At 37.7% G+C, this 13917-nt stretch overlaps 1 protein-coding gene across 1 annotated transcript; it reads right to left on the bottom strand.

The window, feature by feature from the left end:
• Window positions 1–2745: 2745 nt before the first annotated feature.
• Window positions 2746–13672, bottom strand: LOC117965633 (hepatic lectin-like). Its single transcript, XM_059008291.1, has 9 exons — window positions 13167–13672; window positions 8355–8468; window positions 8089–8151; window positions 6674–6748; window positions 6498–6569; window positions 5613–5696; window positions 4282–4430; window positions 3456–3562; window positions 2746–3318 (listed from the first exon to the last, which is right to left on the bottom strand). Exons 1-9 carry the CDS (start codon window positions 13252–13254, stop codon window positions 3171–3173), a joined length of 900 nt encoding a protein of 299 aa, XP_058864274.1. The 5' UTR covers window positions 13255–13672; the 3' UTR covers window positions 2746–3170.
• Between the last annotated feature and the right edge of the window lie 245 nt (window positions 13673–13917).

Genomic DNA, 13917 nt, shown 5'->3' with positions numbered 1-13917 from the left:
GGAATTTCCTAACTTGTTTTGTTCCACTCCTCTGTTGGTCACTCGCAGTCAAGGACTTTGTTTACTGATTCAGCTGAGTAAATAACAAAGGAGCATCGGAGTGCGCAGTGCAACACTGCAGCTGTAGTTAGAAAAATAAAAAGATCACAAACAAGAGGAGGCCATTCAGGCCATCGGTTCTCTTACCGGATCCCAGTGATTAAAGCATCAGCAGCATGGCTAGGTTACACACTCCATACTCTCACCACTGTCTGTGTGAAGAAGCGCCTCCTGCACTCTGATCTGGAATTGGCTTGGAGCTTCAATCACGTCCCCTATAATCTTGCGTCGTTCTAAATGGAATCTTCGTAACTCAGAACTCTAACCATGAGGGCTCTAGCCAGAACATTTGGACTTGTTTTACCTCATAATCTATGATTGAGGGTTTTTGAGAGTAAGGATGGATTTCTGTAGCTACTCTGCTGTACTATTTGTGAACTTCTGGTGGTTTTTCTTCAATGGACTGGATCTCCACGGCCACAGTGTCCTGTTGGTATTGGGGGGCCAGAAATATAAAACAAAGGGATCATCCCAGCTCAAGTGGACCGAATCCTGGAGAGGCCTCCATTTGTGATTAATGATAATGACGATGATGGTGAAGATGATACATACACCATGTGATGTAGACAGGGGTTCCAGGGGTTCCGGGGGTTCCAGGGGTTCCAGGGGTTCCAGGGGTGGGTGTTGTGTGCAAGCAATCGATCTGCTGTGTTTCTCCATGTAGGCGTTGTCTGATATCTGTCAATTCAACAAGCTCAGCAAATGTACGCAACTCGCTTTACCACCGGCACCCCTTATTAAGGTTTCCTGTAAGTAAAAACATAGCAAAGTGTAATAAAGCACAGTGAAAACATGGTAAAGCACAGGTAAGCATTGTAAAATCCAGAGAGGTATGGTGAAGCAAATTAATAAACATTGGCAACCAGGGTAAGCTGTGGTTGCATATTATAACCATGGGAAAAGCATTGGTGCAAAACATCAAAATCGTCATGCAAAAATACTTTGGTAATCTTTTATAAGGGATGATACCCAAAACCAACTAAAATGCAGAAAAAGTAAGAGCTTAATCTTTGACACGTTATCTTCCATGTTGTTCACTGTACAGAATGCCCTGTTGTCATCGTTGTGCTGAAAAACACAGGGTGTAATGAGAGAGCACTCTAAAGCTTGCCAACAAAAAAAACACGCAGCGCCCTCCCCTTTGAACCTCACGCACTGGAAGGACCCCAAAACAAAGAAGAGAAGCTGACTTCTGTACAGTCCAATGGGTTTTATGTATTTAAGATGTCAGGTGTTGCATTCGGTGCAGCAGTCTGTATGCGTGTTATCGGAAACAGTTGACATCGTGTCGTGCAGTTAAGTCGGGGAAGCTGGCATCGCATTTGTTCAGGACACATTCGTACCTGCTATCTACTACAATTATTATTCAGGACTCTTTGGAATCGCTGGTATAGGTTAATAAGTAACTGCGCTCGTACAGAGAGCTTGAGAGCACTCGGTATACATGTGTTAATGTTTCTGTCCTGGTCAGATCCTGGCCTTGATGCATTTCGAAACACACTGACAGGAAGAACTGTTGGGAAACTTTGGAAGTAGCGTACACACTATACACACAGACTGAGACAAACACACACCGTGATACACTCACACAGACCACACACTCAGAATACTCACACTCAGACACCCACACACACTGTGCGACACACTCACAAACACCTTGACAAGACAAACACCCACACAGAATACTCACTCACACACACACACACACACGTTCCCCTCTTACTAAAGTTTGCCATGATATTTTTGCACAGTAATTTTGTAGATTTTGCCATGCTTTCTTCATGGTTATACTGTGCATTTACTATAGTCTACCCTGGCTTGTCATGTTTTTTAATATGCTTTACCATGCCTCTCTAGGCTGTAAGAACATAAGAAAGTTTGCAAACGAGAGGAGACCATTCAGCCCATCTTGCTCGTTTGGTTGTTAGTGGCTCATTGATCCCAGAATCTCATCAAGCAGCTTCTTGAAGGATCCAGGGTGTCAGCTTCAACAACATTACTGGGGAGTTGGTTCCAGACCCTCACAATTCTCTGTGTAAAAAAGTGCCTCCTATTTTCTGTTCTGAATGACCCTTTATCAAATCTCCATTTGTGACCCCTGGTCCTTGTTTCTTTTTTCAGGTCAAAAAAGTGCTGTCCAGTGCTTAACTGTGCTTAACCATGCTTTTATCACACTCATGTGCTTTAACTTTGGGAAACAGTTTCACAGAACACTAAGGTCTATTCAGTTTTCTTGATTGATTGATTTATTTATTTGGTAAACACATGGTTTGGTTGTCCACTAGATTTGGGTTTTAATCAGAAGACACTTCACTGATTTGTATCATGAAGGATTGCCAGCCATGTAAAAGATTACCTGGGTGAGTCGAATGCAACAGAACATGATAGAACCTACACATTAAGAAGAATACTGTGCTTTAGTTCAGATATGTCGTTACTTGTATTTTATACCTGTACCAAGTTGCTCTTCAAGATCACACCATATATGTTTTTAAAGCAGTGAGATTCTGAAATGACGCTTGCTTGCAGGCAAATAGTGAAGCAGCTTCAAACTACAGTAGTTATTACATCTTATATCTTCTCAGCTCTCAAACACACACGTAACACAAAAGCTTTTTAAAAATAATATACAAACACAAAACAATATAAATAAAACAGTTTATTTATTTATTTATTTTAAACATTGGAAATGAATTAAATGAACAAGAAAACATGTTAATAAGTTTTAAATAACTTCCAGAACACATCACTGTAAAATTATTCACACATCAATCATTTCTACACCACTACCCTCAGATCTTTTAAAATGGTTATTTATACAACTGGAAGTAAAAACCGCTGACCTTTAGGTCTCCTGAGCTGTTGAGAGGAACTGGACATTTTGTAGAAAATTAGGAATAAAATAAATCAGGCACTGAACTCAAATGGCTGCGTCTGTGCTGAAACAGTCCACCGTTCAAGGACAAAGACCAATTCTGAAATGACTGTAACAAGAAAGAGCAAGCAAGAAACTAGTTCGAACATTAACGCAGCAGCATAGCTAGTTCTGTACCATTACGATTTGTCATTAATTAAATGAAAAACGCCACTGCTTTCTTTTCACAAACAAAGTGTTTGAGTTGATCGCATGAAATGTCGTTCCATGTCGCCTGGTTCGGTAAAACCTCGACGCAGTCTTCATTTGTATTAGCATTGTTTGGCTCACCGCTACTCCAAAATCTGGGGAAAGAATTGGGGGAAAAAGTGCAGAGTTGTATCCTGGTAAAACCTTGAACCATGTGATAATAACATATAAGTTGTATGAATGAATGCTTAAAGTGTGTGGTTCAATTTGTGACCTGACAGAAATGACTTACGGTATTGTAACGTTGGAACCGTCTACCCAAATCCAGTTTCCTTCAATGTCTTTGTCGCTTAGTCCAATCCAGAAATTGTTGCCTTTCATCTGGCCAAATACAAAGTCCTGTAAAGTAAACACCCGCATTTTTGTGGGTATTTTTGTAAAAAAAAAAAAAAAAAAAATCATTAACGACCCTGAAGTCTCCTAAGTTGTGGCTTACCATTACTAGATCTGACACAGCTCTGTGTTGTGAGTGTTCACATTTCACAAGCTTCTCGGTACAAGACCTTGATAAAGTGTCAGCTTCACAGAGTGAAACCTGAACATGCTGTGAAGGTTCCTAGTATGTGTGTGCGTGTGTGTGTGGTCAGGTGACGCAGCGTAAAGACTTACCTTTTAAGTATTGTACACTTCAGAGTATAAAGCGTTTGTGTTTGAATAATTTCTTTCTTTCTTTAACTAGGAAAGTCCCGTTGAGATTGAGATCTTTTTCAAGGGGAGACAGATCAAGAAGGTGTCATACCATACAAAAAACAGAAGTTCAAATGACCACAACCTATACAAATAAGTTAAACAAAATTACAAAAATAATTTAAAAAGCATCGGCCTACATACATTTTTGGTTTCAGTTCCTTTAGAGATATCAACACACTGAGTTTCAGTTCATCCAAAAGTTTATTCCAAGAAAACTGAATGCCTTTTTTCCCCAAATTCCCTACGGTCTTTAGGAATTGTGAAACTTAGAACAGCCTGAGATCTGAGATTGTAATTACTCTGAGAGGTGTGTTTGGCATCATGGTTAATCCCCTAGCAGTGCCTCATTAAAAAGCTGTCTTATTTACCAGTTGGTCCTGGTCCTTAATGATAATCAGATGAGAGGCTTTCCTTTCGCACTCATCTTTGGACTCCATCCAGTTTTTGGTCTGCTTTGAAAAGTAGTAGCAGCTGCCACTGTGGTGCCACCCTGCAGAACATGGCTGGCATGTGTACCCTGCACAGAGAGAGAGGACAGGCTTTCAACATGTGTATCCCCAGACACGTACGTGACTCACACTTTAGTATTACTTACTGTGGGGTCTCTTCAATTGATCTAAACGGCTGGATCTCAATCAATCGATTCAATCATTAATAGAAAGGGCACAGTGTGAAAACCAACATCTCTCAGTGTGTGTGTGTGTGTGTGTGTGTGAGAGAGAGTGAGTCCGCTGTAATTGTGTCAGCCAGCATTGATCCTGTTTTTAATATTGAACATTAGCATATTAAGGTATCCTCTGTTTAGATCAATTAAATAGATCTTTGTATGTGGAGAGAAGCACCAGTTTCCAGTGAAGCTTGCTAAGGACATTCTTCAGCACTAGTTATTGAGAGCGACAGAATCAGGGGGCATGTAGAGGATACTTCATGAGGATTCATTGAGAACTGTAGTAATTGTATGAATTACCCGGATGAGCCCCTGAAGGGTCAAGTGAATTGTTTACACCCGTTCCAGGAATGTTCATGGAGTATTCATGTACAATGCATGGAAAAAAAGTCCAGTCAAATCCCCTTCAAAGGGACTGAGCATACATTGAGACTATTAGCGGACTTGGCATTATCAGGAGTTTGTCAATAACCGAACAAACCAAACAACCACAGTAACAAGTTCTCTAACTCCTCGTGCTTTCCTGTATGGATTCTTTTAGTAGTAGAAGCCACTAGAGAGTTGTGATCGGCACTCAAAATTGCATTGCTATTTTTAAGAATCTTTAAGATCATTGACTGATAGAGCAATTATTTCAGCCTTCACGGCTCTGTTTAAATCTTTTCGTTTCCGAGACTCTTTCATTTTAAAACACTGAGCACACACCTTTGATCTCCACAAGTCAAGCTGGGTGGTCATGTGACCACAAGGCTACAATTCTATGACTGTGTTACATTCCCTTCATATGAAGCGCAGTGTGACATCAGCCACAGTGATATTATCAGGAGCCTGTTTCCATTGGCGGACGGGACATTTCAATATGATGATAATAAACAGGGTGTGATATTAACCAGAGTGATATTAAGCAAGTTTGTTTAAACCTAAATTAAACAGCTGACAATTCAGAGGATTTTTTCTTTTTTTTTTTTTTAGTGAGCACTGGCGTACTTGTTTATTTTAGTTGTAGTTTTTGGGTAAACCACCCTGTTTTACCTGAAGCGTTTTCAGTCCTGGTGCAGACGTCTTTAATCTCGTTCAACACATCGTGCCACAGCTCCGAAGGAACGCTCTTCAAAACTGTAAAAAGAATGCGTGACAGTATTTAGGAAGCTTTTTAAAAATCAGTTGAACTGAGAGAGTAAATTAACTATAAACATGATTGTAGATTTGTGCAATGAAATAGTACTGCATTCAGGGCTTCCCAAACCCGGTCCTTGGACCCCTGTGTCTTCTGGGTTTTATTCCAACTGAGCTCTCAATTACTTAACTGAACCTTTAATTGAACTAATAATTTGCTTAATTTTAGCTTTTTGATTGTTTTCAGTTCTTAAAAAGTTGCAGATTAAGTTACTTATAAAATGTTACCGTTAACTTGAAAATCGCCAACTGTTTAAGAGCTGAAAACAATTAAAAAGGTCAGATTATGCAAATTATTCGCTTAGTTAAGGGTTTGGTTAAGTAACTGAGAGCTCAGGTGGAATGAAAACCAGCAGACACAGGGGGTCCCCAGGACTGGGGTTGAGAAGCCCTGCTGTAATTGGTGGATATTAATTATTATTAAGCCACTTAGCTCCCCCCCCCCCCCCCCCGTCCCCCTATCTTAGGGGTCGATGGGATCAACCGATTCCTCTGCATGAATAGCTTCTATCTGAATTCAATTGAAATGAGGCAGGTATCATATATGCCAGGGGGGTCCAATCATGGTCCTGGAGGGCCACTCCACTCCAGGTGTATCAGGTCAAATGAGATAATGAACCACTTCAGGGTCTGGATGGAGGTTTAATTGTCTCAATTAAAGAGGGTTGGAACACAGCCCAGGAGTGGAAGAGCTAACTTTGGCCATCCTTGGTAAATGCAGCAGGGAGAGCTCTGACTTACCGCTCTGGAACTCTGCTAAATTGCTCGAGGAATCGTTTTGCAGTTTTTCCATTTCCTGAAATAAGACAGATCCTTAAAAAAAAAAAAAAAGAACGATCAGCTGTCATGTTGGTCGAGGATACAGTAAGAGGTTGGGCTCTTCAGGTAAGACCTTGCCAGTAACGACATGGACTTACTGTTTGCTTCCATTTCTTCCAGCTGATGTGCGACCTGTTTTTGGTTCTTCGCAATGTTGAGGTTGAATGCTTTCACTAGGAGCAATCAGAGAGTAAAAACACCCTTGTGTTAAAACATGGGGATTATATTTTCCAAATGCTTTCTCTTGCCAGCTCACCATTAACCTCAGGGGAGTGTCGAATGGCATTCAGCTCCTTCGGGTCAAATCCAGTTTTGTTTGTGTTTTTTTTTTTAATGTAGTTTGAGCTGCATAACCTTGTAAACTGTCCCACTGAATTTATATACAGTACAAATTATGGCAACAACAAATAATTTATAGCAAGACTAGGGCTGGGGATTGTATTGCCCATGTCTCCTCACTCAGACCCCTTGCTTACTAAATACCCTGGTATCTCTGAATAGATAACCGTCTCCTCTTTACAAATATGCAAAATATTGATGCACGACATCTCACAAGTAGAATGGTCCCCCGAAATGTTCTAGGAAAGCAGCGCAGCTGGGGATGGGGAGTTTGTTGCCCGATAACTTAATTCAGGCTACTTGCTTGCTAAATATCTTGGTATCCTTGAATAGAAAATCGTCTCCTCTTTAAAAATATGCAGGACATTTTAACAAACAGTCCCACAAGCGCTGTGGTCCCCCAAATATGATCCACTTACAACAATGCACAGTGACTGGGTTTGACATTTTCTCTTAGCGTCAAAAATAGTTTTCTGGCTGAGGCTTGCAAGGACAACTCTGCAATGAATTTTGTACCAGTCTTGGCCGTCATTACTCAAGAAAATTATTTTTTGGTTAAAAAAGAGAACAAATGCTCCACCATCATTCAGCATTGTTAGTAAATGAATCTCCGTAAAAAGCGCTGGCTTCCTGCCTGCTCTGTATGTACAAACCAAAGTTACAAACTCAGATCAACCGAACAGGCCACTTGAAACTGAAAACAGGGTAATGAGCCAAAAAAACGTGCAGATCTCCCTCTGCTCTCCTGGCTTAGCTTTGTTGTTTCCTTATTATATTTCCTCATGTTACAGATGTAAAAGTTTAATTGACACAACACATATACATTAAACCCTTGAAAATTATACAATTATACAAATGTATATATCATAGACATTTCAGTATTACCCTTATAAAAGTTTTTCAGTTTCCCCCCATGCTTTTCCCATGGTTATACTATGCATTCACCATAGTTTATCCTGGTTTGCCATGTTTATTAATATGCTTTACCATGCTTCCCTATGCTTTCACTGTGTTATATATGGCACATGTTTTTACTATGGGAGACTTTAATAAGGGTGTGAACACCTTCCATTACAAGTAACTCTGTGGTTCTGCTGCACTTTGATGTAAAAATGAAATCTGTAAACACCCACAGAGGGCACTAGTGCACATTTAACATTGTAGAGGTACGTACCCTCACTTCTGCACTTCATCGCCTCCTTGTCCAGTCGCTTTTGTTCATGTTTCACGCCTGAAACTACAGCAGAAAACAGGTTTAAATGAGAGGCCTGTGCTAATTGGAGGGGCAGGGGTTAAATCCATCCTTGTGGGGGTTGTGGCCAAGCTAAATTGGAAAATGAACTGACCATTTAGCCTAGCCTCGCGTATAAAAGCGAAACGGCACAAGCAGTTCACGTGTGTTTTGATTACACCGCTTTGAAAGTAGATGAAGGTACTCACACTTGGTCGCCATGACGACCAGTAATATGAAGGACAACAGGACCAGCAGGATGACGGTCAGGACCCAGACCCGCCTGTCAGGCTGGCATTCCGCGGAAGATGATGAATTTTCACCTTCATTCAGGATAAAAAAAATAAAGAAATATGTACAGATGTATATTTGCACCTAATGCAGTGTGTACAGAGAACACATTAATGTTATTGCAGCGCAATGATTTATAAATTTAAAATAAGTTGCACACTATAAATGTGTGTGTGTTTGCGCGCGATTTTTTATTTGATTTCGTTCAACCTGTCTGTCTCCCCACGTGTGAAGTTTAGCGAGGAACTACTGTAGTGAATATTTCTTCAGTCTTTTCCATATACAGCGATGGAAATATGTCCAAAAGTCTACAGAATTAACTCATTTTGCTTCGTAAAGTCGAATGAAACCTGCTGGATAGTGTTAACATTGAATTACACACCGCTACTATAGTTTTCCATGACAAAAATTGAAAAAATGTGACATTTTGAAATCTAACATGAAATACTGTACTGCTATATGGCTTCCGGTAGACTTTTGCAGTATCCTTTTGTAGTTTTCTTTTATGTTAAAAATTGTTTATATATATATATATATATATATATATATATATATATATATATATATATATATATATATATTATGCCTCAATCCTAAAATTCTAGGTGATGCAAAACTTTTGGCTTAGCTGTAGTTAAAAAAAAAAAAAAAAAGGCTGTCATTAGTTGTGTATCACAATACCATACCGTGCCGTGCCAGTTGCACTTATAAAGCTTCACAAAAGTCTCTCTTACAGAACACGATTCAAGCAAAAGCCTGATAAAAAAAAAAAAAAAAAAAAAGATCAGTCTAATCTTAAATCAAAAACTTACTGCAAAGAGTAAATCACTCAGCTTTTTTCAAAAGGAGAAAAACTCCTGTTGACCTTTATAAAAGCACGGTAAAGTGTAATAAAGCACAGAGGAAGTAAAGAAAAGCAATGTGGGGTAAAGCATATTAATAAACATGTCAAACTAGGGTCAACTATGGTAAATGCACAGTATGGGAAAAGCATGGGGGAACACTGCAAAAAGCGTGCAAAAATACTGTAAGTAAACTTTTATAAGGGAAAGTTCCACAGCTGGAAATAAACACAGTGGCAGGTATTTCATGAAAGGCAGGTCAAGTAAGTGCGTCTGTTTATCTCTCATTTTGTAACTTGAAATGCTGTTTTTTTAATCTTTGAGTTGATTGATTTAAACTCTGGAGCTTCGCGGCTGAAAGCACTGGCACCACTCAGCTGTGTATTAAAAATCTAGAAAGGACCAGGGGTGTGTGATTGCTGAGCTGGAGGCTTTAACCGACTAATCACACAGGTTAGCTGCTGACCATTAAAGCGTCATCAATTACTTGTATGAGTTAAATTAGTAAGCACTGTATTAAAAAATGCCAGCTCCCTGCAGTGCATTAAATTCGCGTTCATTTCAAAAATGTTCCTGCATCATCTGTAATTGTCCTCGTATTGCTGAGATTGATTTTAATATAAAAGTTTTTATTTGATTTTAAAGTTTGCGATATCTCTACGATGCCTTGTCATTCAGTACATAACAACATAACAACATTAAGATCGATTGTTCAGTTATTAACCCATTAAGAATCAAGATTTTTAACAAGAACACAAGCTGTATTTATTATGTTATTTGATACATTATATTTAGACTTAACTTTTGCCATTAACACAATAATTTTTCATAACAGTATAGTTAAAGAGAACATTTAAATAACGGGTACATGCCAGTTAAGAAATTACAAAGCGCCTGTCCTCAAATGAACACAAAGACACCAAATTGTCAAGATTAAAAATAAAAAATATTTTTCCAGTACTAATGAAGAACCATGTATATATAATTATAAATAACAAGGTTAATGTAAGTTTTTTTTTTAAGGATGTATCTGCTTTTCCATACAACCAGAGTTGTTTAATATTAATTAGCAATAATATTTGTAACAGATCGAGGTGGCATCATATTACTCTGAAACATTATTATTATTATTATTATTATTATTATTATTATTATTATTATTATTATTATTAACACTGTAATAAAAATGCAGAAACCACTTCCAGGGAGTAAAACAAAGAGAGGTTTGCTGTTTTAAAAGTGATGTATTATTTGATGTTAGTTGTGTCGGGTCCATGGTACAGTGCTAGGATTTGTTGTCTGCATCTTGCAAAAAAAAGCTGACACCGTTATAGACGGTGGCTGAATGTAAAAAATAAAATAAAATAAAAAAACCTTATTGAAAACATTTAAACTATAGAGTATTTGAACGAGAAGTCTGTGAGATGCCTATATCATAGTGTACTCTTGTATGTGTGATGCCGTGGGAGTTGTAATATACTGACATAATAATTTGAAATGCATATCAAATTCACTCTTGTAAAATTCCTATGGTAAAAGCACATAGTGTAATAAAGCACAGTGAAAGCATGGTAAAGACCAGAAGGGTATAGTAGAGCATATTATACATGGCAAACCAGGGTAAACTACGACAAATGCATATAATAACCATAGGAAATGCATTGAGAAAACTGCAAAATTACTGTGCAAAAATACCGTGGTAAACTTTTATAAAGGCAGTATCAATGGCGTCTAGCAAATATTTGAATTAATCCTTACAGACAGCCACGCGTGTGATAGCGATGTGTTCTTCAGCACCTTCGTTCTGTTAGATAATTAAAGTATTTGAATCAAATCTACTCCCTTCAGTCACTATGTGCGTGTGTGTGTAAGTAAACCACGTTAACTATGTAGTTTCGTCAGGGCAACCTCTCCAACTCCAAAGAGTTCACGCAAATCGTTTTAATCGTAGAAATGAAATTAATGTTGTTGTTTTTTTTAAACATTTAAACATTATGTGTACATCCAAAAAAGGTGTTTACATTTTATTTCATTTTTATACACTGCTGTTATATCTCCTTTTAAACATATACTATATATATATATATATATATATATATATATATATATATATATATATATATATATGCTACAGTAAAAGTGTGAAATCCAGTGGCCAGTTTAGTGAATGTATTGAACTGTGTTGTAGGCATTCACTGTAACATGTTAGTGAAAGTATGATACATGTATAAACTCATACAAAATAACACAATTAAAAAGAAAATAGATTTGTATTAATAAAGGAGCTGCTGTACTGTATTTATTACAACATCAGCTCTCATAATTTAGTCCAAACCAATAATAGTGTTATTTTTAAAATTTGTCTTATAAGCTAGTACAGTCAAAATATATGCAAAATACAAGACACATATAGACTTGCAGTATTCAAAATGAACAAACATATGGGGATCAACTTCATCTTCAAACAAATTAAAATGTAATACAGGATAGAGGCGCGTAAAATCTCCATAGAGTAGAAACACAAAGGAAATGCACAAATTATAATATAGTTCCAAAAATGAGCATGCAGTTCAAACTAGAAGTGTGTGTAAAATGAGCATGCAGTTCAAACTAGAAGTGCGTGTAAAATGAGCATGCAGTTCAAACTAGAAGTGCGTGTAAAATGAGCATGCAGTTCAAACTAGAAGTGTGTGTAAAATGAGCATGCAGTTCAAACTAGAAGTGTGTGTAAAATGAGCGTGCAGTTCAAACTAGAAGTGCGTGTAAAATGAGCGTGCAGTTCAAACTAGAAGTGCGTGTAAAATGAGCATGCAGTTCAAACTAGAAGTGTGTGTAAAATGAGCATGCAGTTCAAACTAGAAGTGCGTGTAAAATGAGCATGCAGTTCAAACTAGAAGTGCGTGTAAAATGAGCATGCAGTTCAAACTAGAAGTGCGTGTAAAATGAGCGTGCAGTTCAAACTAGAAGTGCGTGTAAAATGAGCATGCAGTTCAAACTAGAAGTGCGTGTAAAATGTTCATAGAATTCATAAGAGTAAATAAAAAAAGCAAGAATTATAATAGAGTCCAAATCAATGAAAATACTGCTTGGGAATTATAATGATAGCGTCCTTCCTCGGGGCCCGTGAGGGCTCTCAGCAGCCCTGACCCTGCGGGTCATCTATGCAGTGCTGCCAGTGACTCTATACAATCCCTAGTGAATGCATGACATGTTTGAGTTTCCTCAATATTTCACACATCTACTGGTCAATTTGAGTTGTACAATCACTGATTTCACAGTGTGTGTGTGTGTGTGTGTGTGTGTGTGTGTGTTTATACTGTAGATATGTGTTGTTGTTTACCTTTGCAATAAGATTCATAGCAGTGTAAATTACGGGATAGACATTTTAATTGAAGTCAATGCTAAAAAACATATTTTAAAGTTTTCTATACCACAACCCAAAAAACAATGTGAATAGCACCAAAAATTGAGGTATTATTCTCTTAATTTAAGATTTTAAAAAAAAAAAGATTTTAGAATATTGCCCTAAGAAATTAATGAAAGACCGTCGTATTGATAACCATAAGAAATGTATTATTATTATTATTATTATTATTATTATTATTATTATTATTATTATTATTATTATTATTATATACAGCAATAGTGCTGGCCATGCTTTATTGTGAGGTTACATTAATAACAATGTAATTACACAGCAGAGACTTTGTTATTACAGTTGAGTTCATGTAAACTAAATATTTCTATTTGATAAAATGTGAAATCAATCAATAATGTGTCGAAAGAAAGGAAGACGGGAAGAGGGGAAAAGGGAGAGAGAGGGGGCTGATAATACAGTAAAGAAAATGATGAAGTAAATGAGCGAATGAATCCATGTGTTAACATTACCTCTCTTCGGTTTCTCCTTTTTACTGGTGTCTTCACTGATCTTGCCTGTTGTCGGGTTGCGTATGACATAAAATTGTTCTTTGGCCATTTTGTAAAAAAAAATACTATAACCCCTTTAAAAAAACTTGTCCTGGGTTCTTTCTTTCTTCCTGTCTTTTTTCTTTCTTATCTTTCTGTTTTCACTTCTTTCTTTCCTCTTTTTCTTTCTTTTTTCACTTCTTTCTTTCCTCTTTTTCTTTCCTTCTTTCTTTCCTTCAAGAGCAGCCCGGGATCAGGCTGCAGCACTTTCCACTTTCCGAGCTGCAAAGTTGCTGAATGTTTTAAACACTCTGCTTCCTTCCACCAATGTTGCATCACATGGTGTCTCTTGAACTGCATCATACAGGGATAGATTGGGGTGCCGATAATGGTTCAGATTATTTTTATTACTGTTTATCAGATCTCTGTGCCACCAACTTCCTTGCAGCGGTCTGATTACAGTTATTAAAATTAAATAAACAGGTTTATTTATTTAAAGTGCTGTATGCCGGAACCTGTCTCAGTTACTGTTTAGAGCTGTCTGGGTACTAATCACAGGCAAGGTTACACCACTGCTGTTGCTAAATTAATTATATCACTTCAGTGAGATGAACTGTTCCAGCTAGAGATAAGATAAACATCCGTGCGCTGTGCTACTGTGCTGTCAGTAATGCTGTGTTTATGTTTGTTGAAACATAGTGTGCACGACAAACTTAGCCCTGACTTCTATCAA

The sequence above is a fragment of the Acipenser ruthenus genome, chromosome 36 (assembly GCF_902713425.1).
Source record: "Acipenser ruthenus chromosome 36, fAciRut3.2 maternal haplotype, whole genome shotgun sequence".
Lineage (NCBI taxonomy): Eukaryota > Metazoa > Chordata > Actinopteri > Acipenseriformes > Acipenseridae > Acipenser > Acipenser ruthenus.
Note: the sequence above shows the minus strand (reverse complement) of the source record. Positions and strands in the feature narration are given on the sequence as shown.

Bases quoted from the DNA above. Each gene is read 5' to 3' on its own strand.
- LOC117965633 (XM_059008291.1), bottom strand. From the start codon at position 13,254: ATGGCCAAAGAACAATTTTATGTCATACGCAACCCGACAACAGGCAAG. The intron at 6,570-6,673 runs GTAAGTCCATGT...TTTTTTTTTAAG, and splicing joins GGAAGAAATGGAAGCAAACA to GATCTGTCTTATTTCAGGAA. The intron at 3,319-3,455 runs GTAAGTCATTTC...TTCTTTCCCCAG, and splicing joins GGTTCCAACGTTACAATACC to ATTTTGGAGTAGCGGTGAGC.